General features: G+C 42.6%; 1 protein-coding gene and 2 long non-coding RNA genes across 7 annotated transcripts; 1 reads left to right on the forward strand and 2 right to left on the reverse strand.

The window, feature by feature from the left end:
* On the reverse strand, positions 1–2407 carry LOC310745587. Of its 2 annotated transcripts, XR_014540187.1 has the most exons (3): positions 2281–2407; positions 898–1049; positions 1–42 (listed from the first exon to the last, which is right to left on the reverse strand). It is a non-coding gene; the product is annotated as an uncharacterized lncRNA (long non-coding RNA). The 2 variants fall into 2 exon arrangements; XR_014540188.1 differs by lacking the exon at positions 1–42 and having other exon boundaries at positions 607–1049.
* SUSD5 (sushi domain containing 5) lies at positions 309–22147 on the forward strand. 4 transcript variants are annotated; one of them, XM_083578098.1, is made up of 5 exons: positions 309–980; positions 6488–6665; positions 9283–9401; positions 12079–12267; positions 20136–22147. In XM_083578098.1, the coding sequence occupies exons 1-5, from the start codon at positions 881–883 to the stop codon at positions 21191–21193; spliced, it is 1644 nt and encodes a 547-aa protein (XP_083434224.1). In that variant the 5' UTR covers positions 309–880; the 3' UTR covers positions 21194–22147. The 4 variants fall into 4 exon arrangements, with proteins under 4 accessions (XP_083434224.1, XP_083434225.1, XP_083434226.1 ...); XM_083578099.1 differs by lacking the exon at positions 309–980 and adding an exon at positions 1573–1898; XM_083578100.1 differs by lacking the exon at positions 309–980 and adding an exon at positions 1573–1780.
* LOC310745594 lies at positions 7741–25194 on the reverse strand. Its single transcript, XR_014540200.1, has 3 exons — positions 24917–25194; positions 8859–12628; positions 7741–8031 (listed from the first exon to the last, which is right to left on the reverse strand). It is a non-coding gene; the product is annotated as an uncharacterized lncRNA (long non-coding RNA).

The following is a 25194-nucleotide window of genomic DNA, read 5'->3' on the forward strand; positions in this document are numbered from 1 at the left end:
CTCACAGGGATGTTGTTGTGCGGATTAAATGAGGGCGAGAGCCTTGAAGAAGGAGGAGGGAAATAACTACAGTGGTACCTCAGGTTACATACGCTTCAGGTTACATACACTTCAGGTTACAGACTCCGCTAACCCAGAAATAGTGCTTCAGGTTAAGAACTTTGCTTCAGGATGAGAACAGAAATCGTGTTCTGGCGGCGCGGCGGCAGCGGGAGGCCCCATCAGCTAAAGTGGTGCTTCAGGTTAAGAACAGTTTCAGGTTAAGAACGGACGAATTAAGCACTTAACCTGAGGTACCACTGTAAATAAATAAGTAGGTTGGGGTATGTTGTAACACAGAAAGAGGCCGTGGCCATGGCTGGACGTTTTTTCCAGCAGCTGCAACGATGGAAAGGTCAGCTGGGGTCCCCATGTAAAGTAAATTTGCCCCCCTTTGATACGAATATTTCAATTCACACGTGTGAACTGCTCTTTTCGGATTAAGGCTGGGACTTTTCTCCAGCTGCTCCCTTCGTCACCCCTTTCCACCCTCCCTCTCTTTTCCCTTCTATGCGTTTGATTATTATTTTTAAAATTCTTTTTTTTTTTTAAATAATAATTCACCTCTGATGTATGCAACATTTACTGACAGGGCAACGTGACTTTTCACACCGGTTCTCCATGGGCTGGAGAAAAGCTCTCTCCAAAAAAAACAAAACCTCAGCGGGCAGAGCAACCCGCGCGCTCTCCCTTTCTTGCCCGGGGCAGCCTTAGGGAGATCTCCTCCTTCTGTCGCTCCATCCCCAAGGCGCCAGGATCTGGCAGTTTGAATCCCTCCACCTCCGGATCCTTCCAGCTCAGAGGGACTTCTTTGCGGGCGACCTTCCCTCCTCTCCTTGCCATGGCTCCAGCTCCTACCAGATCGCCTGCCACTTTTGCCCAGGCTGTGGGATCCGCGCTCCTCTTCCTTCTCCTCCAAGTCGCCTCTGTCGAAGCGGATGGTGAGTCCTGCTCAGCCCTCGCTTGTCGCTCTCCTGCCATTCCCAGAGAGCTTAAGGGTTTGTGGATCACTGCCGGGGGGAAGGGGGGGGAATCGGGAGAAGGGATCTGCGAGATTCAAATATCTCGCAGTCAACGTTGCACATCGCCAAAAGCAAAAGTCTTTCAAAGGCTAAGATCATGCAGAAGAGGTTTTTTTTAATGCACTGTGGGAAAAGTCAATCAAAACTTTATAATGCAATTCTGCAGCAGGATTGATGCTAGATTTGGAAATGTTTCCCTACAGCTTTGGCTTTTGCATATTGATTTGCAAAAAGCATTTGGGTTGCTGGTTTTCTTTTCTTTTTTTGTTTTGAGGGGGGGTTATTGCAGGGAAAGGGGGTGGAGACACAAATCAGTGTGTGGTACTGTTTACGCGCATTGCTTTTTGGAATAAAGAGAAGGGGTCGCATAGAAAAGCATTTACTGGATATTGAGATGCATGTATGAAAGTTTTTTTTAAAAAAAAACCAAAGTCCAAATATTAGCAGCTATTCCTCTTTAGGCTTTCTCCTGCCAGTTTGTGATAAGACTGAATGGAAGGACCCACAATGTGATGGTGTTGGAGCCATTCTGATGGACCGGCATAATTTTCCCTCTCTCTCACTCCCCAACCCCTGTTAACGGTCTAGGCATATATATAAATTTTCATATTCAAACTGCCTAACGGATTTATTTACCGGTTGCTGTGTGAGGTGAAGGGAGGGGAGGATCCCACAGGGAAATAACAAGAGTTTTTTGGCCAGAGCATTTCCCTGGGAAGGTGTGTGAATTTGAGGTTTGCTTAGGCTGAGTCCCTCAGACAGAAATGCAAATTCTTTTTCCTCAATTCTCCTTTTAATTTGACGGAACTGCGCAGGGAAATTAGAATTAGTGGCAAGGTATGTCATGTTCACGTTTGGGAATTTCATTCTGCCACTCAAAATTGTGTGTGGGGGGGTCTGAACTTTTGATGCCAAAGTCATCATGTCTTTCGCCCCAACTCAACCGTTTACCAATTTTTAAAATCTATTTTAAAATCTGTTTCTATCTATTTTTTATTTGTGGGTGTGGGTGTGTGACTATATAGATATAGATATAACTAAGTAATTAGAAAAAAAAATATCATGGTGGTGTAGATTAAAATCACCAAATTATAAAATATGGAACAACTGACCAACGCTGAATCAAATTAATGATCTAAAAATGCTTGTTTTCCGTTGTTTAGTAGATACTGGTAGCTACTGATTAGCCCCAACTGACTTAAGGTCTTTCCAAACTTACCATTTATAGCAGAATAGTTCCTGCTTTTCTTGAATTTTGGGGTATGTTACTATACAAAGGCAGCATAATTCAGCTAGTATTCCAGAGTGATGTGCTCAAAAACTTTCTTTTTAGTCTACTGACTTTTGTGAACGATCTAGAATGGATCCTCAGAATTCTCCTTTGTGTACAAGCATCCACCTCCTTTGAGGTGCGGTTGCAGGGTGGTTTGAGGAGTTTGGATTTGATATCCCGCTTTATCACTACCCTAAGGAGTCTCAAAGCGGCTAACATTCTCCTTTCCCTTCCTCCCCCAGAACAAACACTCTGTGAAGTGAGTGGGGCTGAGAGACTTCAGAGAAGTGTGACTAGCCCAAGGTCACCCAGCAGCTGCATGTGGAGGACCGGGGAAGCGAACCCGGTTCACCAGATTACGAGTCCACCACTCTTAACCACTACACCACACTGGCTCTCGGATTCAAAGACACTGGCTCAGTTGTCTTTGAGAGACAACTGATTCATGCCACTGTCAGCGAGGTGTCAGTTTATGAGCCCAGTTCAGAGGAGACATGTGACAGATAGATACGGTACTGCAGACAAAATGTCATCACAGTAACCAGGCTTGCCATAGCTCAGGCAGACATCTAGTTCCTCTTCTAATCTCCTGTATCTCCACAAATTCAATAATGTAGAGCACTAGGCAGTAATTAATTTAAGAAGTCATAAAAGGACTATGTTCGTGCGCATGCTCATAACTCCAATAAATCAGCTGAGGGAGCATGAGGGTGCATTAGGGGTGTCGCTACAGCCTTTTCTCAGTTTGGTCACAGACCACCATTGGTGCAGAAAGGGGCTTGGACTAGATGACCCTGGGTGTCCCTTTCAAATCTACAATCCTATGAGTCACTCTCTCATAATGGGAACATTAGGTGCAGACACTCCGTGACAAATTCACTCTTAAAAATGTCAGATCAAACAGCAACTATAAATTGTAATTGTGGGAAAGACCCTGAGTTTAATGTCCGAGTATACCGTCATCCAAGTTTTACAGAACTCTTGTCGGATGGGGCAACTATAAGTTTTGAAGGGGGCAATTATAAACAGGAAAATAGCATGGTCTGGGTGTTCATCCCTCCTCCCAGTATAAACTGGGATTCCCCACAACTTTTGCTAACATAAAAATAAATAAATGGTAGGTTATTTTCTTAATGGCTCTTCCTCATCCTGTCTGGTTTGGCCTTAGAGACAAACAGGAGTGCAAATTGCTACAAGTCACTATATCTCTAGCCCTTTCTGACTGCTTAGTAATTTGCATTTCTGATGTTTAATACATTTTCTGCATGCTATGCCCAATACATGGAAGTAAATTCCCATAGAATCTGCCAGATAGATATGCTAAGAAACAGGACCAGTTGCAATCTATTGATTTTAGTGGGGCTTTCTTGCATGTAAGCATGTTTTGGATTGCGACTTCTGGCTGCTGTCCTTATCGCATTTACCAGGGAGTAATTTTCATTGTATGCAATGAAACACACTTAGGGGTTATCTGTTATGCAAGCACTAAATAAAAGCTTCTATCTAGTTAGAATATATGTCCTTTAGGGTGCAGATTTATTTAATTCACAAAGAATGAATGGAAAAGGTGAAAGTACATTTCTAGATTCATAAAACTTTTTGCTTTAATATGTCCTTTTCTGATGAAGTTACAGCATGAATTCTTCTGTTACATCTGCAATCTATAAGGCTGTATGCAAGAGACCAAGGACATCCTCTAAACTGAAAGGTTTTTATAAGCATAATGTGAAGTTGTTAATGGTATCTGTACAAGGATGAGAGAGATGAGTTCTCTCTTATTTCTTCTTTCTTATTTCTTCTTTCACTTACCGTGCTATAAAGTTTTATGGTAAGCCTTGGCTGACTCGCGGGAGGTTACTACAGAGTTGTTGGGGTATTTTTTTAAAAAAAGAGTGTGAAATAAAATTGTAAGACTGTAAATTCTGTTCTCTTAGGACATTTGTAGTGAAATGCCAGACTTTTGAATTTTTATGAATGGGCTTCATAGTCTTACTTCTGTGCAGGGGGATTTGTTTATGTACCCAAGACAATAAACGCATGTTAAGTCTTTTGAAGGTCATAAATAGTTATTCCAATTATGTCATGACAGTCATAATTGTTCTGAGTCGTATAAATTGCATATACTGTTCTGCCGGGGCAAATGGAATAATGAAACAAATGGAAATAGAACCCGACTTTGAGAATCTAGGTGTAGTAGGTGGTTGTTGTAACTGTGCCAATACCAGAGAGAAAAACATGCATATCAGTTCATGCATATCACTGTGCACAAACACACATTGACTCTGACAATCCATGAGGGTGTGTGAAGACATCTCTCACTGGGCTTGCCCCGTTGCCAGCCACACCCTAAGTCTAGAAAAGGCATGCCGCTAGAGATCCAGCAACTACACTGCAGTTTTAGGCACCTGAGTAGAAAAAAGGTTGTGGCTTCTTGTTTTCTCCAGTCTCCTTTCAGCTCCCTTCCAACACCTCAGAGTGGTTGGGCGGTTGAAGCAGTAATCCCTGGTGAAATGAGGTTGCATTTTAATGTTTTCATGTCGTATTTTAATCTTGTTTTCAAGTTGTATTTCAGTCAATTGTTTTTATACCTGGTGTCAGCCGCCCTGAGCCCGGTCTTGGCTGGAGAGGGCAGGGTATAAATAAAATTTTATATTATTATTATTATTAGAAGTAGTAAGTGCTATACTTCAGACCATCAGTCGCCTTGGGCAACTGCCTTCCCTGGCTGCAGCCTATTGTAATGTTACCAGATTTTTTTCAATGAATCCAGGGACACGTTAGTTAGTTACTACACGTTCAGGAAATTGATGCTGCAGTGATGGTGGTGGCAGAGGGGCGGCTGCCACCTTGACCTCAACCACCCGAGGCTTCTATCTCCTTTCTCCATGAGCCTGGCCAGCCCCTGAGTTGTTGGTTGTTCAGCGGTGGTGGTGGTGGTGGGGAAGTGGTGTGCCGTGGGTCAGGCATGGAAGGCGGAGGGCCAAGAGCGGCAGCGGCAAGGCTTGGGCAGCGCAATGCCTCCCTTCCCATCGGAGCAGCCCCAATCCCATTCCTACTTGTGTGCAAGCAGGAGGGGGCAGGGATCCCTCAGCTGGGAAGGGAGGCTTCCCGTTGCCTAACTGAGAGATCCCTGACCCCTCCTGCCTGCACTCAAGTAGGAGTTGGGAGGCTCCAGTGTGGTGTAGTGGTTAAGAGCGGTAGTCTCGTAATCTGGGGAACCGGGTTCGCGTCTCCGCTCCTCCATAGCTGCTGGGTGACCTTGGGCCAGTCACACTTCTTTGAAGTCTCTCAGCCCCACTCACCTCACAGAGTGTTTGTTGTGGGGGAGGAAGGGAAAGGAGAATGTTAGCCACTTTGAGACTCCTTAAAGGGAGTGAAAGGCGGGGTATCAAATCCAAACTCTTCTTCTTCTGCTCTGATAGGCAGTATGAAGCCTCCCTTCACAGCTTAGTTGCTGGGGTCAGGGAAGGTGGAGGCGCCCGGAAGCTGCATCCTAGAGCCCCTGCACCACCATGATATGGGGACTTCTGAGCAGCTCCTGAAGCCAGCCAGAGCCAACTGCTCTGGGCTGCTGAAACTGACGCTGCTGTGTTTCCCGGGGACATTAGATGAAATCCGGGGACATTCCGGGGATGGAATTTGTCCGGGGACTTATTCGCAAATCCCCGGGAAACAGGAACGTCTGGTAACCCTAGCCTATTGGCGCTGGCCAGATCCTCTGAAAAGGAGTAATCTGGAGTTGTTTGGGGCCCCACCCTCATCTTTTAACATTACATTTCAATGCACCTACCCAGACCAGCTCCATGGACTCTTATTTTTTAAAAAACAAAATTTATCTACTGCATTCTACTACATTCTGATGATATGCACTGTCCAGACTTTATATTTTGAAAAACAACAACTTTCCTTTCATAAACATATAACTTGGAAGAACATATTTGCAATCTCGTGCACAAGTTTCTCTCTATTAATGTTCAGGGATCTCCTCTGTCTGTTTCACTTCAGACAGATCACGCAAACCCACACTGTTTTCAGCGTATCCTGAGAAGTCTCTATCGGCAGCCATTCTCCACACACACACAGAAGCAGAAAATGCAGTTAGACCAAGTCATCTCATGACATCACATGCTGCGCTGTGTCTTTTGAATTTCAGGAAAATTGTTTGCCCTTGGTCCCAGGAACGGCTCCCAGAGTCTGGACTTAGCAATGGCTCACGAATCATGCGCTGCGGTAGGAGCTCGATTAGCCAGCAGAGAAGAACTAAGGAGAGCCATAAGAGATTGTTCCTTTGCTGTGTGTACCAGGGGCTGGCTGGCGGATGGCACGGTCGGGTAAGGAGCATTAAAATAAATAATAATAAATATTTTTTTTATTTATACCCCACCCTTCCTGGTTCAGAAAACTGGGCTCAGGGCAGCTAACAACAAATTTAAAACACTTAATTGATGCAACAAAAAACAGCATAAAATACAGTATAAAACATGAATAACAATAAATTCAGAATTCAAAAATCAATTTAGGGGGGAAATCCATCCAATAAACATTAGATGATCACCAGGGCTAGATGGCTAAGTTAGTCCTATTTGGTTCAGCGAGGAGACCAGGGGAGAATTAGCTGTGGGATCCCAGAGTGGGTAATCTTCGTAAAAAGAGGAGGGGGAAGAAAGGAAGGAAGGGGAATAAAAGATCAGGCTAAGTTCAGATTGAAAGCCAGGTGGAATAGCTCTTTCTTACAGGCCCGGCAGAAGGAAGTTAAATCTTGCAGGGCCCTGGTCTCATGGGACAGAGCATTCCACCAGGTTGGAGCCATCACTGAAAAGGCCCTGGCCCTGGTGGAGGATAGTCTGACTTCCTTAGGGCCCGGGACCTCTAAACTATGATTATTCATGGACCTTAATATCCTCTGCAGGGCATACCAGGAAAGGCGGTGAAACTGTGAAATCTCCTCTGACCAACACACATGACTTATCTCCAAATACATGGTTGGGCTACTTTGTCAGTGGCAGACTTTGGCCTTTCAAATTTCAGTGGTGCCCTGTGTGAGGCCAGAATTCGACATGCCCCCACCTCCGGCTGTCTCTCACCTTTCGTTCAGCTCAATTCACTACATCATTGTTGTAGGCTTGGCACCCAGCACAGTCACACAGCCCTAAATCCGCCTTTGATTTTGTAATAGTAGAACTAAGAAACACTGATTTTCAAGAGAGCATTTTGCCACTCTAGGTACCTGCTGCTGCTGCCCTCCTCCAGCCCAGATTTGTCTGAAAGTTCAACCTTGCAAATTATGTTTAATATGGCCTATAAGCCCTATTTGCTTCCATTAGCCAGGTGCTTTATGAATTTGACCGTCAGATGTTAAAAACGAAAGGTGTTTGAAGTGCAACTGTACTTCAAAAGAAGGTATGTTGCTTCAAATCGGGGAAAATCTTTCCAACAGTACCCTGAGAGTTTTCACTTGCTTGACATATCTCCCCTACCGCACTGAAAAAGCAAAACACTTTAGGCTACCACACTCTTCACTGAATGATATATTTCCACTTACGCATTCCAACAGAGTCCTTGCAGATGCATTTATTTTTTGCTGTTATGTCCAAAGTGTCACCTCTCTGGCAAAATTCGACCGTGCTCGAAATTTAATAACCAGGGCAAAGATGGAGCTAAGCGGTATGACGCAGGATAAGACTCCCAGTAAAGGAACTGGGAAAAATAATGATTTCATTATCTACCACATTAAATTGTGCTTCGATACCGCCATGTGTTGATGAACCTGCAGTCTTAGGGAAGTTTCGTAAAGGCTGACCAAATCATGGGAGATTCAGCACACGAGAGAGAGAGAGAGAGAGAGAGAGAGAGAGAGAGAGAGAGAGAGAGAATGACTTTTAAATGGGTGTTTCCCTGGATGTCCGGATACAAAAGCGTAAGAGGGCATAAGCACCTTTAATAGTTGCCATTGTTAAAGGTGTGGGAGTCCTTTCCACTTTTGCATCTGGTCATCCTAATAATGTCTCCTGCTCAGATGTAGAGAGAAAGACAGCCTGAAACATGATGGAATGTGTTTCTTGCAATTCAGAAGGAGCACAAAAACCCCACAGAATGTGGTGTTATGCACAAAGGCCAGCTGCTTGCGAATCTCAGCTTTTATTTATTTGTTTTTAAAAACCCAAAGAACACTTAGCTTCTAGCTCAGTGTTGTGACCTGCCCTGAGATCTACAGGTATAGGGTGGTATACAAATTAATAAATAATAATAAAATAATAATAGCTCCAATCTAACACTTGAAAGTATGCAAACAATGGGAACTGAAGAATCAGAAGCTGGAGGGATCACTGAATAATGCTTCCATCGGCTGCATCCGAGGGCTTTAGTGCCCCAGCAGAGCTCCTTGGCCTTCCTCATGCCTAGAACAAATTGTGCATTATTATTATTATTATTATTATTATTATTATTATTATTAAGTCATGCATATTGGTTTATTTGCATCATTTATACAGATCTTAGAACTTTTAGTGCAGAATTTAGGTTACCTTGCTGCAGAATATATTTCTTTTTTTAAAAAAGGTGTAGAGTACGTTGCTCAAGCTTGAGGATTTCTCAGTCAGACAGGTGCTAACATACTCAATAATTCTTCCTAGATGCTATCAAGGGAGAGAATTCAGAGAGCCCCACTGATGCTTTGACAATGAACAATTTTGAACAATTCAACATAAGAAAAGTTTTAGTAGAGACTTGCATGTTACATCAGCTTCACTTTTCACATGAGCCAGCCATGCCTTGGCTATTGGTAGCTCAGTATGATATGTGATGGCAGTCAAACCAGAGTCATCCCAGTTTAAATTCATGGCAATCGTCTGCCCACCTGTCAGGTGTGGTCTATGGAGAACTGAACACAATTCAGAGCCTTACTAGCCTAGCTGCTGAACATCTTTTTGTCTCCTTCCTCTGTTTTAGGACAACTGTGTGCAACAGGACAGGCAGCAAGCCACAGAGCGTGAAGATTATTGATGTCCAGATTGAAATGGATCCCTCTCCAAGTGGCAGATACGATGCTCTTTGTGTGAAAGTTGAAGGTCAGCATTGGTGGACCACAGAAATAATCACTACGGCAAGCCAAATCAAATATTTTTTCTTGTTCTTTCTGAAATGTCCATTAACAATTAGGAAGGAATAATTTGCCATGGGCATGAAATAGTATGGAAACAAATTGCCTCTTCTCAGCTGAGTGCAGGCTCTTGCTAGAATATTTGTTGTGTTCATAAAAAAAGAAAAGGAAATATAATCTAGAAGCAGAGAGGAGGATCCAGCCCTACAACCCAGCAGTCGCTCACAGGCCAACCTGTGTTCCAGATCACATTGTGGCACTAAGCAGAGAACAAGTGTGTTGTAGCAAAGGATTTATAGAACAAAAACCCCTGATTTTGTATCTGCATCTACTAAAAAAACAAAACAAAACAATGCTCCAGAATAACATGAATTGCACATCATGCAGAGTGAGAATTGACATCATGCAAATCTATTCATTTTGCATAATTGATTAAGCAAAGAAATACACAGGGTGTTGAATCTGAACCCCAGATGCTTGCAAATCCAACTCAGATGCCCCTTTCTCAACTTTTGAACTTCCATCAGGGATTGCCTGCATATCTTTAAGCAGCAAGAAACAGAAACTTTTAACATGAAAGGTGATATTTTGTCTGACCTGAATCCTGTGTTCATTACAGCCATTTCTGTGGCTTGCAAATGCTCCCTTGTCTGGTTGCCTGGAGGCAATTTCACAGGTAAATTGCATTATTGGTTGAAGACAATCTACAGATTTTGCTAAACTCTTACTTTTGGAAGATGAAAGGCCTAATTTCTGAAAACATCACCAATCAGTAACGTATGTTTGGGTGTCTAGACAGGCATAGTGTAAGTGTTCTCTCAGCATAAATACAGGGTACGCCTATGTGCTTATTTAAGTTTTATGTTTCCGGGATATGGAACTCCCTGCCACAATATCTCTGAGTTTCTTGAGTCATTTTATTCTGTTCAACAAGTTTATAAACCACTTCACAGCATAAAGCCATAGAAATGGTGTACAGGGTAAAAACGGAATAAAGCACAGAAACTCTAAAAGCAATAAAATCAATCCAGCAAACTCTAAAAGCTCTGTGAGTTCATCAACACAAACTTTTCCCCACTGCTACTATTCCCTTAGAACACTTTTAAAGACTTCCTGTCACTGCTTGGTACAATAGACTTAGTATTGAGATGGACACCAGCACAGAAGAAAGGTTGAAGTAATATTGATTATTATAGGGATATTATGTACAAAAGGAAATACAGTGGTACCTCTGGTTGCGAACAGAATCCGTTCCGGAGCCCCGTTCCCAATCTGAGAGGAATGCATGTGCGGGTCGTGATTTGCTGCTTCTGCGCATGCGCGTGGTGTCATTTTGAGCGTCTGTGCATGCGTGAGCGGCAAAACCCAGAAGTAACCCGTTCTGTTACTTCTGGGTCACTGCGGGACGCAACCTGAAAAGATTTAACCTAAAGCGTCTTTAACCCGAGGTATGACTGTACTAACATTTACATTTGGGTTTTAAATGTGCTTGATGACAGTTTATGAAGTCCCAAGAGTTTCTGATTATCCCAAAACTCTCTCTCACAGGACAGCTAAGTCCCAACGTCTAACTTTCTAACGTCTAACTGTCTAAGTGACAGTTAACTGCCCTTCTTCCCCAACTAGAACCTCCAAGCCACCCGAGTCTGCTGTTTCCCAGACCAAACTAAATCCAGACTCCATCTATAAATCTTAAAAGTGGTTGTCTCTCCCCTTTCAGAACTTGCTGTAGGTCTGCTAGCACCGAAGCAGAAAGCCAGGAGTGGGCATTTAGACTGAAGATACATTGTCCCCTGCTTTTCCCCTCTGTTATTGTTCTTAGAAAGAAACTTTGGAAAGACTTGTTGCACCGATCGCCTGAACTTTCCCTATTCCCTCCATGTTTGAGTGATTCATTTGGCTGCAAGACAAACAAGTCTCTATTCCACAAGTTGACTGCAACTTGTTACCATTGCAGAAAATGCAGTGGTTTAGCCCAGGAATGGAAATTCGGATTTTGCCAGGTGAACGTCTGGCACAAATTCCTCATCGAAAAATGACGGATTATGTAACCTGGCCTTCTCTTAGCAACAAAAGAGGCAGGGGGAGAATCACCAGGGGCTTTTAAATACAAACATAAACCACATGAATTTAGCCTAAAATAGCAAACAGAACCGAGTTTGTTCTGTACAATGTTAGACTGTTCGTAAGGCTTTCCCATGACAGCTTTCGTTTCTGCAATTTTTATTTTCTCCCGCCCATTTTGAGCATTGAGTTTAGCGAACAGTGAATTTCCAATTATCTAGTGACATCAAGTAAAGTAATAAATTAAGTTATTCCAGCTAGCCCTAGATTGATTTTGTCATCAGTATAAGATGAGCTTTATTGGCTTTATTTACTTGCACTTTGGAGTTTATCTCCCAATATGTTATCACCTACAAAAATCTGTGAAACCCCACTTCTCCCATGTTTCATTTCCTATTTAAAAAAATAAGATGAAAATGTACTGTAGAGTATACAAATGGGACCTGAAACAAAAGATTGCAGCACCGAGTCCGCTGAGTCAGGCATTTTAGACATTCTCCCGCCCCCCTTTTACATTCCCCAAGCCCTTCAGCTAACCAGATACTTAAATGTGTTTGCTTCCTGCTTGTTTATCTCCTTAGGCAAACCATGTGGAGATCCACCTTCCTTTCCTCACACAGTTCTCCACGGCCACACCGGGTTTGAAATGGGTGACGAGCTGCACTATGTCTGTGCTCAGGGATATGTCATGACTAACAAAGATGCTGCTTTTACTCTGCTCTGTCACACCTGTGGGGAATGGTTTGGTCAAGTCCAAGCTTGTGTCAAAGGTGAGTTCTATCGATTCAGGATATCATATCTTAATTTTTTTTTATTGTCCTTCAATGTCCTAATGCAAACTTGCAGTGGATCTCCACATACAGTGTTATCAATCTGGAGCTGATGACAATGTACATAGTCCATATACAATTTTCTATTATTATTATTATTATTATTATTATTATTATTATTATTCCCCTGCCCATCTGGCTGAGTTTCCCCAGCAACTCTGGGCAGCTTAAAAAACATAATAAAAACATCAAGCATTAAAAACGTCCCAATACTGGGCTGCCGTCGATGTCTTCTAAAAGTTGTGCAATTCTTTATCTCCTTGACATCTGAAGGGAGGGCATTCCACAGGGAGGGTGATCACTGTTGAAGAAATAAAGACATGAAATAAAACTAAAGCAGAAAAACCATAGGTATGTTGAATACAGTGGTACCTTGGTTTTTGAACCTAATCTGTTCCGGAAGACCGTTCAAGTTCTGAAACATTTGAAAACTGAAAACTCAATAACCAACAGCTAGGCCTCAGGATCTTGCACTCAGGGGAAGCTACATGGCATGTTTGACTTTTGAGGCGTGTTCGAAAACCAAAGCATTTACGGCGTTTGAAAACTGAAATGTTCGTCAATGGAGACATTTGAAAACCGAGGTACCACTGTATATGGAAGGTAGAGACTAAAATTGTATATACCATAGACATAATGTCTCCTGATGTTGTTAAACTACAAATGCCCATTGTCCCTGACCATTGGTCACCCTGGCTGGGGCTGGTGGGATTCTAAATACAACAACATCTAGAGGGTTACATGTTTCTACATCCCTGCTATACATGCTGGGGGTCCTGTCCTCTGTCCTCTCTAAGGGCTGGGCAAATGATCCAGAAACCTAGTGTTCAAGGCTGCAACCCATGTTAGAAACCATACGCTGAGGGAAGAAGACAGCCTATTCTAGACACCGCAGAGGGCTTCCCCTGTGTTGTGATGGTCAACTAGTCTCAGTACTTATTTACACCATGGCTCAAGCTTTCTCTTTTAACAAGTGATCTTTAGGACAGTCTAATCACGTAGCATCCAAGTAACTGAAAAGGGGCAACGTGAAGAGGACTCTAGTATGTTGTCTCACGCAGAAAGGTGAGTCCCTGTTAGCATTTGTGAGAAACAATGACACTTGCAAGTGAAATAACAGATCTTGGCATGAGATATGCTCTTCACAGTGTGCTCAAAAGCATGATCATGCAAAACACAGCTGAGCTGGCCCATCCTTAAGCAGCTGAAAGCCCTAGTGTGGAGAAGGTTTCCTGTCTCTTGAGAGATGGTATCTGATGTTTCCAGGGATCAGTGATGTCCCGGGTACTTAGCTCACTGACACACTGCTGTGTAGTGAAGCCTCTCTAACTGGTTGGGCAGTGTGTTATTTCCGGAACGCAGTCCCTAGGCTCAAGCCAAATGCCTCATGCGTCCCAAGTTGCAAAGCACGAATACAGGTTCTTGGAGCAGTTTCCTTGACAAACAACAGTTAGAGGGTATGCAGAACATTTCTATATTAGGTAGCAGAGGAACACGGCTCTGGGAAGGAGGAAATAAAAAAGGGAGCAGAAAAAGTTCAGAGAAGAGATTGTATAATTGATCCTGAATATAAAATATATAGTGCACAAGGGAAAAATTTGAGGACAAGGCATGAATGAATAAGGGGAAAGTTATTGTTTAGGATCTGCCATGTTGTCCTCATATAGGTGTCAGGATGCAGGGCCAACTTACCCATAGGTGCTAGGGGTGTGGGGCACCCAGGCGCCAGGCTCTCAGGGGCACCAGGCCGAGAGTCTGGGGCCCGAGAGTTGAGTCTGGGGAAGAGTCCGCCCATCGGTTGGAGCACGCTCTTCTGCTGTGGGTGGCTCTGTGCTGTGAGTTTGGGGACGACTGAGCCAGCGAGACGCTGAGATTTCTGCTGAGGATTCTGCTGCCAAAATAGCTCCTCCTTCATGGCCTGGGTAGGCCACCGGCCTGGGCAGGCCGGGTCTTCCTGTTATATACCTGCTGGGATTGACAAGGGATATGCCCCTCACCTGAATCTCATTTAACTCTTTAGGGGGGAATTAGCATCAGGTGTCATGTGCATGGAAGTTGCCAAATCAATTAACCAACTAGGGTTACTGTTAATAGCACCAGTTTTCCTATAACTTGATATTGCTGGATAGTTCTGATAAACTGCAAATGCATTTTTAGTTTGCTTTCTGTTGCCACCCTGGAACTTTTATTTATTAGTGCCACTTTGTTTTGTACGATTCCTTGCCAATGAAGGAAAACAACTTTTCTCCTTGTATATGTTGATAATATGTTTTTGGTTACTGAGAACAAACAAGAGTGTACAGAAACAAAATTGGGTGCAGGCCTGGCCAGGACATAGGCATGACGCACCTGTGACAAAGGTGACCTGTGTGCTTGCTTGCTTGACTAACAGCTGTTGGGAACTTCAAGGTCCCTGCTCTCCCTTCTTATGGTCTTTATATTGGACCTGGAGACTCCAATAGAGAGCATTCCATGTCAAGAAGGAGGGCAAGTAGCACCCTATCAAATGACAAGGCAGGAGCTACATGGAGCAGGGCCTTTTCACTGGTGGTGCCCATTGTATGGCTCGCTCTTTCCAGACCTGCTCCCTTTTGGCTTGTATTTTGGAGCTTTACAATCTAGGCAGACTTTGGAATAACAGTTTGACAAGTCTTATCAGTCACTGACGTATGAGCGGATTTTATTTGCTGCTATTCTGGGTTCCTGGTGCACCAGGGTTTACACCAGCATAATAGAGTTGGCCAGGACGAAAGAAGGGATACAATTTATGAGCTTTCTCCATTATCTGCACAGCAGGGGGTGTTCAGTCAACAGTGCAAAGGCTGAACTGAAGCGTTTCCTGCTGGTTACCTGCTTTCAGCAATAGCGGTCGCTGTTTGGTAGTACCCAGTTGGTTAGCTGTCAGATTCTAGAGCTCCCTCTTTCTAAAAAAAACCACACGATCTGCTTTTTGCCCCTGGGCAATTTGGCTCCAGGGACCACACATTCGCTCCATAAGACGCACAGACATTCCCCCTTACCTTTTAGGAGGAAAAAAGTGCATCTTATGGAGCGAAAAATACGGTACCTTACCCTTGATGGACTGAGTTGATTATGTTTTATTGTTAGTGTACTGACGAAGCTAACTGTTGGGGTGGGAGTATTGCTCTGAATTATAAAAACACTCATGTTTTATATGGCTAATCTTTTTCCTAATCTTTATGGTAATTTTTTTAATGCAAATTGCGCCGATACCTTCTGAGGTAACCAATGGCTAAATCAGAATCAGAATCAACATCACAACAGCAACAATTTCCACCTGTTGCTGCCATCCCCAACATTTCCAATATTAAGTAAAGTATTTGTTACATTCAGAGTAAAGAAAGGATGAGTCCCTGGCAACTACTTGAGTTACAGCCTGGAGTGAAATCTGGCTGGCATCGTTTCACATTGCTTTTATATAATACCTCAGTGAGATTTTAATAGGGGTGAATATGTGGAGGTTATTCAGAACTGTCTCTGAACTCTGACATTCTCCCTAGCACCTCAAAGCAGGCAATACTTGTTAAGAAGGGCTGAGTTAGTCATTCCACTTAGCAGTCTAATAGGCCTTTAAATTAGATTTATGTAATTATGAAAGCAATTTTTAGTCCTGTTTCCTGTCTTTTGCTCTGGAAGTCTGTGGCTTCAAAAATAGTAGGCCAAATCAGTGTAGGTTTTGGCCTCAGCAGAACCAAATCAACATATGCCAGCTAAGAAATGACCTTATAAAGCCACATCCTGATACCAGCATTTATTTCTAAGAAACATAAAAATAACTTAATCCAAATGGTACAGTGACTAGACTTGCAGACACAATAACTTTCATAAGAGTTCCTTTGCTTTCCTCTCTATTTCTGTTACAGTGCACAATGCTGTTCAATCACTAAGTCTAGGATTGAAAGAGTATATTTTAGAATTTCCTTGTCAACATCACAGTATTTTTTTCTAAAGTATCAGACCTCTAAAAAGTTATTTCTGGCAGAACTTTCTGTCTTCTTCAGGGAAAAAAATTATGGTAGCCATGATACAACCAAGTCAAGTAAAACAGAACAAGCCTTACAGTTTGGAAAGGAATGAAAGTGTGCATTTGTGAGAATGGTTGCTTCAGGATATAAGACGCTTGGAGAGTTTATTGGACTAGAATGTTTCAGGTTAACAGAAAAAAAAGAGAGAGGGACCACAATAAAAATCCTATTTTTGGTTATTCCAGGGTTAAACCACAACTGCAAAGCTCATTATTAATTCTGTTCTGTATGAATTCTACTCCCCAGATATGAAATTCAGCAACCAAACTATGGGTTGTATCCAATTAAGTTATATTCAAAGTAGAGCCATTGAAATTAATGGACTAAATTAGTTATGTCTGTTATTTTCTGTGGATCTACTAGGTCTAACATTAAATCCTCTGAATTTATGTTTTATTCACATCTATATACTTTTATATTGCTATTCTGGTTTTAGGTTGTATTTTTGCTTTAAGGTTTCCATTGTATTATGTTTGTTTTTTGGACTATACCATGTCAAAAGCACTGTACAATTGTGGGTTTTGTTTTTCAAACGTCTGGCAAATAAGAACTCGTCCTGGAAAGATTGGGGAAATGGTGTTGTGGGATGAAAATAAAGGACAGCTCAGGGTCTGGTTACAAGGACACAGAAACAATTACTTATTACTTCAGATATTTTGATCATGAAGCAGTTACTGAGTGTTAGCCTGCCTGGTTTCTATCACCCAGGCTAGGTTTCTTTCAGACACTAGCTCTTCCTCTCACAGCCGTCAAATTCCGTGATCATTTCTGTGATCACAAAATGGTAGAGCCTCTATGAAAGATCATGGCAGACCAGAGATGTAATATGAATAAGGGACCTCCTCCAGCTGACCTGTTTATTGAGCATTCATCCAGATATATGCAAAACTTGCTGTTTTGTGAACTGCAATGAAATGGGAGAGTTATCCCATTAGGAAGAACTTCCTGACAGTAAGAGCTGTTCGACAGTGGAATTTGCTGCCAAGGAGTGTGGTAGAGTCTCCTTCTTTGGAGGTCTTTAAGCAGAGGCTTGACAACCATATGTCAGGAGTGCTCTGATGGTGTTTCCTGCTTGGCAGGGGGGTTGGACTCGATGGCCCTTGTGGTCTCTTCCAACTCTATGATTCTATGATTCTATGATTGCTGGTGCTTTTTTCTGGGGGGTACGCAGGGGTACACATACCCCTAAACATTTTGTGAATCTAATGGGAGAAGAAACATAAAATTTTTAGTTTCTTCTCTGGCACAATGAAACGTCAGTTCTGTTGCTACCACCGATGGCAGCCTTATTTCCTTTCCCAGTGTTTCCTGAGTCTCAGACGGAAGCGAGCGTTTAATGTGTGAAGCAGTGTGGAATGTGGATGTGTGGTGTTTTACTGATGACCGCTTGGCCTCATTGAGGGGCAGTATTTCAATATGAGTAGGAAAATTACTAACTATTTTTCATCACCATGAGGTAATGCATGTTCCTTGTACTTTCGTCCATTTACTGTATTTATTTCACCCGATTTGAACTATAAAATGGTGATTTCCTTGAGTCAAAATGAGAGTACCCCTAAACATTTTTTTAAAGAAAAAAAGCACTGGTTATTGCCAATTCAGACTGGAGGTCTCATCTAGATGTCTCTGGGATGCACATCACTTTATCCACAACAATTTACAAGCAAAGCGCATCACACTCAGTATTTCACTGATATTTACTACTAAACGCAAAAATGTCTGGAGTAAATGAAGTGCAACCATCCTAGTACAAATCCTACCCACATTTTTTCCTTGTAAGACAAGGCAGGAGCCAGAAAAACCCCACAGTGCCAGAGTGGTATATCCCTAGCATAAAAAGGTAAAGGTAAAGGACCCCTGACAGTTAAGTCCAGTCGTGAACAACTCTGGGGTTGCGGCGCTCATCTCGCTTTACTAGCCAAGGGAGCCAACGTTTGTCCGCAGACAGTTTTTCCGGGTCACATGGCCAGCATGACTAAGCTGCTTCTGGCGAAACCAGAGCAGCGCACGGAAACATCGTTTACCTTCCCGCAGGAGCGGTATCTATTTATCTACTTGCACTTTGACATGCTTTCGAACTGCTAGGTTGGCAGGAGCAGGGACAGAGCAATGGGAGCTCACCCCATCGCGGGGATTTGAACTGCCAACCTTCTGATCGGCAAGCCCTAGGCTCAGTGGTTTAGACCACAGTGCCACCCGCATCCCTCACATCCCTAGCATAAAAGGATACTAATTCCCCTTCCTCTCCTGTCATCTCTCTGGGATGGTGAAGAGCAGAACCCTCTGGGCAGGAGCACATAAATGCCAGCTGGAAAACTGTAAGCAAAGATGTTTAATACTCTCTGCACATGTTTTCTGTTTGACCTTTTTCGACAAATCCGGATCAATAGATGAAAAAGAACAAGCGAGATGAAAAAGAATAAGTTAGAAGTTATATGGTAATTATTAAGACGAGTTGTAATATTAATTAGGAGGGAAACAGATTGGATAAGGAAACACTTGTGGGGAAAAGAAGGGATTGAAAGCATACCATCCCTGCTGCCTAAATAAGTTACATAACTCCTACAGGCTTTTGGTTTGGTGCTTGTTCATTTTAGTTCGGAGACCTGATTGTACAGTTGGGTTGTGGGGATAATTTGGCACTTGGAATAACATTTAGAAAGTAGGATTTGGAGACAAAGGACAACCTGGAAATAGCAGCAGGGAATGGACACTTTCCACTATCTTCCTCCCAGAGCATTCATCTGCCCCCACATCATCCATCATTCCATCCCCCCCCCACATCATTCCATCATCAGGAAAAGTCAGGAGATGCGAACAGTCCAGTTGTACATGTGAGGAGATGTCCCATCGTCCCTGGGCCTAAGCCAACTAGCACTACCTGGCCCTGGGTGTTTTATGAACACCAGAAACTGCATTACCATAAGCTTCTTTTGCTTACCTAAAAGTGACTATTCAAGCATCCTACCATACTCACTAATGCAGACCCAGAATCATAGAATTGTGGAGGTGAAAGGGACCCCAAGGGTCTTCAAGCTTTTAATGTTTGATGTATTGCAGTATTTTAGTATTATTTTTTTTGAAGCCGCCCAGAGTGGCTGGGGAAGTCCAGCCAGATGGGCAGGGTATAAATAAATTATTATTATTATTATTATTATTATTATTATTATTATTATTATTATTATAGTCCAATCCCCTGCGATGCAAGAATCTCAACAAGATCATACACGACATATAGCCATCCAACCTCAGCTTAAAAACCTCTGAGGAAGGAGAGTCCACCACCTTCTGAGGGAGTCCGTTGAACTGTTGAATAGCTCTGACTATCAGAAAGTTCTTCCTGATGTTTAGTCTCCTTTCTTGTAACTTGGATCCGTTGGTTTGGGTCCTAGTCTCTGAAGCAGAAGCACCTCAGTTGTGATTCAGTCCTACTTCTGGTTTCACCTCCTGTGCCATATAAGGCATTGCCTGTCTATTGAGGACCACATTTCATAGCACTGGGTTGCTAGGTAGCACACATGCTGGGGGAGGGGCTGGGGCATTGTTCCCTATGGAACCTTCCAAGAGCAGCAGTTGAAACAGACACATCAGTAGGCATATGTGAGACCTGGAGAAAGGACACTTCACATCATTTTCTACCCACAGCCTTCATAAGCCTTCAAAAATAAATTTATTCTGTTATGATGTGAGCTGGTGAAAGAGCTTTGTGATCATCTGGTGCCAGAAACTCCACCCCCTTAAATTGTTATTTTGCCTTTTCAGATGAAACTGAGGGACATATCGATTATGAAGACAATTTCCCCGATGACCGATCTATTTCTACCGAAGAACATGAACACAATGCCAAAGAGGCAGAGGAGAAGGGAAATGAGCAAGAGAAAGCCACCCATGATGAGAAGAAGACCCAGTTTGCCGACGACGACAACCACATTGGCGTGAAAACTGCATATAACAAGAAAGGCACCAAAATGATATATGAAGGTGAGGACTTCCCCATTGGACCTGTCATTGTGAACAATGATACAAAAGCAACAAAAAGTACAGATTCTCATACAGATGAGTCCTGGCTAGATGGTTACCCAGTTACTCAAGAAGCTGTAGAAGAAGTTGACGAGGAGGAAGGGGATAAAATTGATGGATCTATGGGAATGGAATATGACATTACCACTGACCAACTGAACCATGCTGATGTCAGGAAGACAGGCAGCAGCCCAGAAAAGGATTTTGTGCAGGCTGTGACAGTCCCATCACTGACACACTCTGGTGGGAGCAAAAGAATACTAGGGACTCTAACACCAACCATTGTTCCAGAGAACGTCAGTGTAAGCAAAGATGACAACACCAGGTATGTCTCAACGACACCTATGGGACTCATCACACAAGAGTTGTCATCCGTAACCACAGCCACGAGCTTGAATTTGGCCACACTGGAGACTTCTACAGTTTTCCATCTCATTGACCCTATTCCCTTGCCAGAGGAAGTAGATCTGATGACTTTCTCCATGCAAGTAGTTACTACTATACCTTCTCAAAATAGCTTTACTGATACACCAGATGTTGTTGAGGGAGAAGCTTTGACCTATGGACTTGGTGGGAAGCCTTTGAGCACTTTTGAACCATGTGTGGGAGCAAGTTGTTCCAGTTCTGATAAAGATCCCATGATAGCCATTGGGGTGACTGTTGTATGCCTAATTGTGCTTGCGTTGATCTTGGCAGTGTGGTGTTTCAAGAAACGGCAACAGAAGACCTCTGTTTATAAGTTGAATGGGAAAGATCATGCTAGGCACCAGCTGCAACAGATTGAAATGCAGAAAGTCTAATCTAGCTGTATACATTATTATTGGAAAGAAATACATGGAGGAGAGACATGGAAACTGACCGAACAAATGGATACTATGTCCACTAGTTCAAAAAGAAGACCTGTGTATGGAACAGCAGGACCTGCACTAACTGAAATCACAACTTATTGTGGTATTGGGATTAATTTGGATATCTATAGTTTTTAACCACCTTGAGGATTGCCAGGGCTGAATCACAGAAGCATATTTTATCTCTTGATGACTGTACATATAAGGCAGTGACTTGGTTTTCTGAAATCGGTAGTCTGTGACAGACATAATGGACAGAGTTTTCTTATGGGTGTGTAGTGCCTATTCTAGATGCAAGCTAGTCAAATGGCAAGACCATCATCTGACAACTGACACATCAAATCCCTTAAGATGGCAGGATGGACTTAGAGTACCTGCTTCTTGCATTAAAAATGTCAATGCAATTATTCTCTCTGCTGTGTTAAAACGGGTCACACAGCCCAATGACACATTTGAAAGAAGTTCTATAGAACAGGGAGATAATCTGTGTGCAACGTGGGGGGGATTTTTTTTAAACTATTTGCCATTTTTAAGGTAAGGATAAATTAACACATAGACAGTTGTTACTTGTCATGTTCTATGGATTTACAGATAGAATTTTTCTATCTGCATTGTTCGACCACTGCTCCAGTTTATTTCAGTGGATTTGTACTATAGCAGCTCTACCCTTCAGTGGATTAACTGTGTGTAGGGGGCTGATCACAATGGACTGTTAGATAGAAACATGGCATTATTGAACTGTTTGGATTTTATTAGTTGTTTTAATATCTAGAAAAAAAAGAGTCCTTTTTCTATCTGTAGGAGAGTGTAGAAAGAGATAGGATCATGTTTGAATGGACTTTAATCAATGATATACAACTAGACATCATTAATGTTTAAAAATAAACCAACATTGTCAATATTCCACCCAGGCCTCTTAGACTCTATAAAAGCGCTCTCTTAAGAAGTAGACAGAAGATCTCACACCACTTTGCCTGCAAACTATCAAAGACTATTTAGGGTTTTCTTTCCCCCCTAGGGCAATGCTATTTTTGCAATGAAATTGGGTGTCTAATTAATAAATTAATTATGCAGCTAACAGCGCATGGTCTTTGGGAGTGCACTTGCCTTCTTATTCCATAGAAAGTGAAAACTTCCATTCTTTAGTTCAATCTGGGTTGGTTTAGAGTGGGCGAAGTTCTGATGTAGACAACATACCATACATATCTGTTGCTAAAGATGCCTTACCATGACAGACTAAAGATGGGTTCAAAAGTTACACCATGGCTAAGGCAGCAATCCGAATTCCATTTACCGGGGACGGGTGGCGCTGTGGGTTAAACCACAGAGCCTAGGGCTTGCCGACCAGAAGGTTGGCAGTTCGAATCCCCGCGACGGGGTGAGCTCCCGTTGCTCGGTCCCTGCTCCTGCCAACCTAGCAGTTCGAAAGCACGTCAAAGTGCATGTAGATAAATAGGTACCACTCCGGTGGGAAGGTAAACGGTGTTTCCGTGCGCTGCTCTGGTTTGCCAGAAGCGGCTTAGTTATGCTGGCCACATGACCCAGAAGCTGTACGCTGGCTCCCTCAGCCAATAAAGTGAGATGAGCGCCGCAACCCCAGAGTCGGCCACGACTGGACCTAATGGTCAAGGGTCCCTTTACCCTTTACTTTACCTTAAGCCCTGCTGAATTCAGTAGGACTTACATCTGAGTAGACATGGTTAGGCTCATGCTGCAAGTCATTATTTCCCCTAATATATTGATGCCTATTATAAGGCACCAACAAAATGCCCAAGAAAATTAAGCTGAACCCCCTTCTGAAAGCATATATTAGTGCCCATTATTAATATGCAGTTACCCGCAGCTGCAAATGCAGCAACACATAAATGGTTCTATGCATGTTATGTGTGAATGCACATAAAGAACAAAACTATCTTTGCTATGGTGACTGAATGGCCCATTCTACCATTTAATCCAGCAGAAGACATTTTGGGGGGCAGGGAGGCTGGGAGTTTCTACTACTAATTTGGGAATGTTTTCAGCATGATATTCAAATAAAAAATAGTAATATACTCTTATGTTTCTTAAATGTCTGTCATTGTAAATTATTCTATTGTCCTGCACTGGCTTCGCAAAAAAACCCATTTTGTTTGTAACTGATCTAAACAGTTTTACTCCACCTTGCTGTGAAGGAATGAAACAAACCTGAGCCTATTGCAAATTTTTATTTACGGTAATTAGATAGATGAAATATTGTGACTGACTGTGAAGAGTGTTCCAAAGTGAGGAAGTGTTGGGGAGAGTCTCTCACTTTAGTTCTTGGCCTGCCGTTCAATTTCAATATTGTTCCAAGTATTTCTGAAGCAATGCCATGCAATGAACATCAAGACCTCTAAAATGTATATGCTTGCTACAATCTTGGGAGATTTTCAGGCTGCAGTCTGCAGAATGAAAAAAACACTGCAGCTTTAAATAGGTCAACTTGGAAGTAAGACCCACTGAGTTAAAGGAAAGTGCGTATGTTAGAACCTAAGTCTCATATACTTGGAGAACTCCATATGACACAGATGACAATGGAAGACATATACTTGGGGAAGAAGGCTTTTGATTGTGGTCAACATACGAAGCTGGTATGAAACCATACTGCTTAAATTGATTTAAACTTGTTCTGTGATTTAACAGGAAATGCTCTGGGCTTTAAATTAAGATACCCAACTCTGCATCATGTTCTTAAATGAAATAATGCTCACTAAAACTCGTTAATATTATGCTCCCGCAATGAGAATGTCAAAAATAAATGAAAAGATATTTTGTGCAAATTGTACAGTATTCTTGGGCAAAATTCTTTGTATTACTCACAAAAAGGCCAAAGAGATGCATTAACAGGAAGCTTATGAAGAAAATGTAAATAAATGAGCAAGAAAGGGAAATGGTCATGTTTATATGCATATGCTGTGTTATTTCAACAAAACCAAAACAAAATGTTTGTGGAAATAACAATCTTTCCTTCAAATCTGTTGTTCAGAAAGAAATGAAGGAGCATTATTATGATTAGATGGATTAGCTGGTTCCATTTATAATATTTTTGCATCTGTTTATATCTTGTACCCAGAATGTTGTTTGTTTATCTGTGTAATTACTTATTAGAAAGGGACGCGGGTGGCGCTGTGGGTAAAACCTCAGCGCCTAGGACTTGCCGATCGCATGGTCGGCGGTTCAAATCCCCGCGGCGGGGTGAGCTCCCGCCGTTCGGTCCCAGCTCCTGCCCACCTAGCAGTTCGAAAGCACCCTTAAGTGCAAGTAGATAAATAGGTACCGCTTTATAGCGGGAAGGTAAACGGCGTTTCCGTGTGCTGCTCTGGTGCCGGTTCGCTAGAGCAGCTTCGTCACACTGGCCACGTGACCCGGAAGTGTTTGCGGACAGCGCTGGCTCCCGGCCTCTAGAGTGAGATGAGCGCACAACCCTAGAGTCTGTCAAGACTGGCCCGTACGGGCAGGGGTACCTTTACCTTTACCTTTTAACAAAAAGATAGCCATGTAAAAAATGACTTAAAATAATTTTAGTAAGATGACTGCATTCAGCCCATCAGCTACCTTGACATTTAACAGATTTTACCAAGCTGAGGTAAGGGGTAAGAGAAGGAATACATATCTCTGAGGTTAGGAAAAACCAGAAGGAAATGAGGAGTTACTTACAGCAGTGGTTTTCAAATTGTATTCCATGGAATCTTTGATTTCTTGGAAGCTTCAGCGATTCAATGGCATAGTTCATATGAATGTTAAGCTACAAGTTGTGCCACAGACAATCAAACTATCATTGATGGCTTTCTTGTTTTGTTTTCCAGCTGCTCTTGCCTTGTACTTTTATGGTCTAGCAGGTATCTGAGGTGGGGTGGCCAAACAAACCAAGGTTAAGGAAAGGTGCTGGATTTGTACCCTACGCCAAACCATAGTTACAAGAAACCAAGGTCCAT

This window comes from Podarcis filfolensis, assembly GCF_964270895.1.
Source record: "Podarcis filfolensis genome assembly, chromosome: 12".
NCBI classification, from domain to species: domain Eukaryota; kingdom Metazoa; phylum Chordata; class Lepidosauria; order Squamata; family Lacertidae; genus Podarcis; species Podarcis filfolensis.

Coding starts and splice junctions, on each gene's coding strand:
- SUSD5 (XM_083578098.1), top strand. CDS start 881: ATGGCTCCAGCTCCTACCAGATCGCCTGCCACTTTTGCCCAGGCTGTG. Junction 981..6,487: donor CGCCTCTGTCGAAGCGGATG/GTGAGTCCTGCT, acceptor TTTGAATTTCAG/GAAAATTGTTTGCCCTTGGT. Junction 6,666..9,282: donor CTGGCGGATGGCACGGTCGG/GTAAGGAGCATT, acceptor CCTCTGTTTTAG/GACAACTGTGTGCAACAGGA.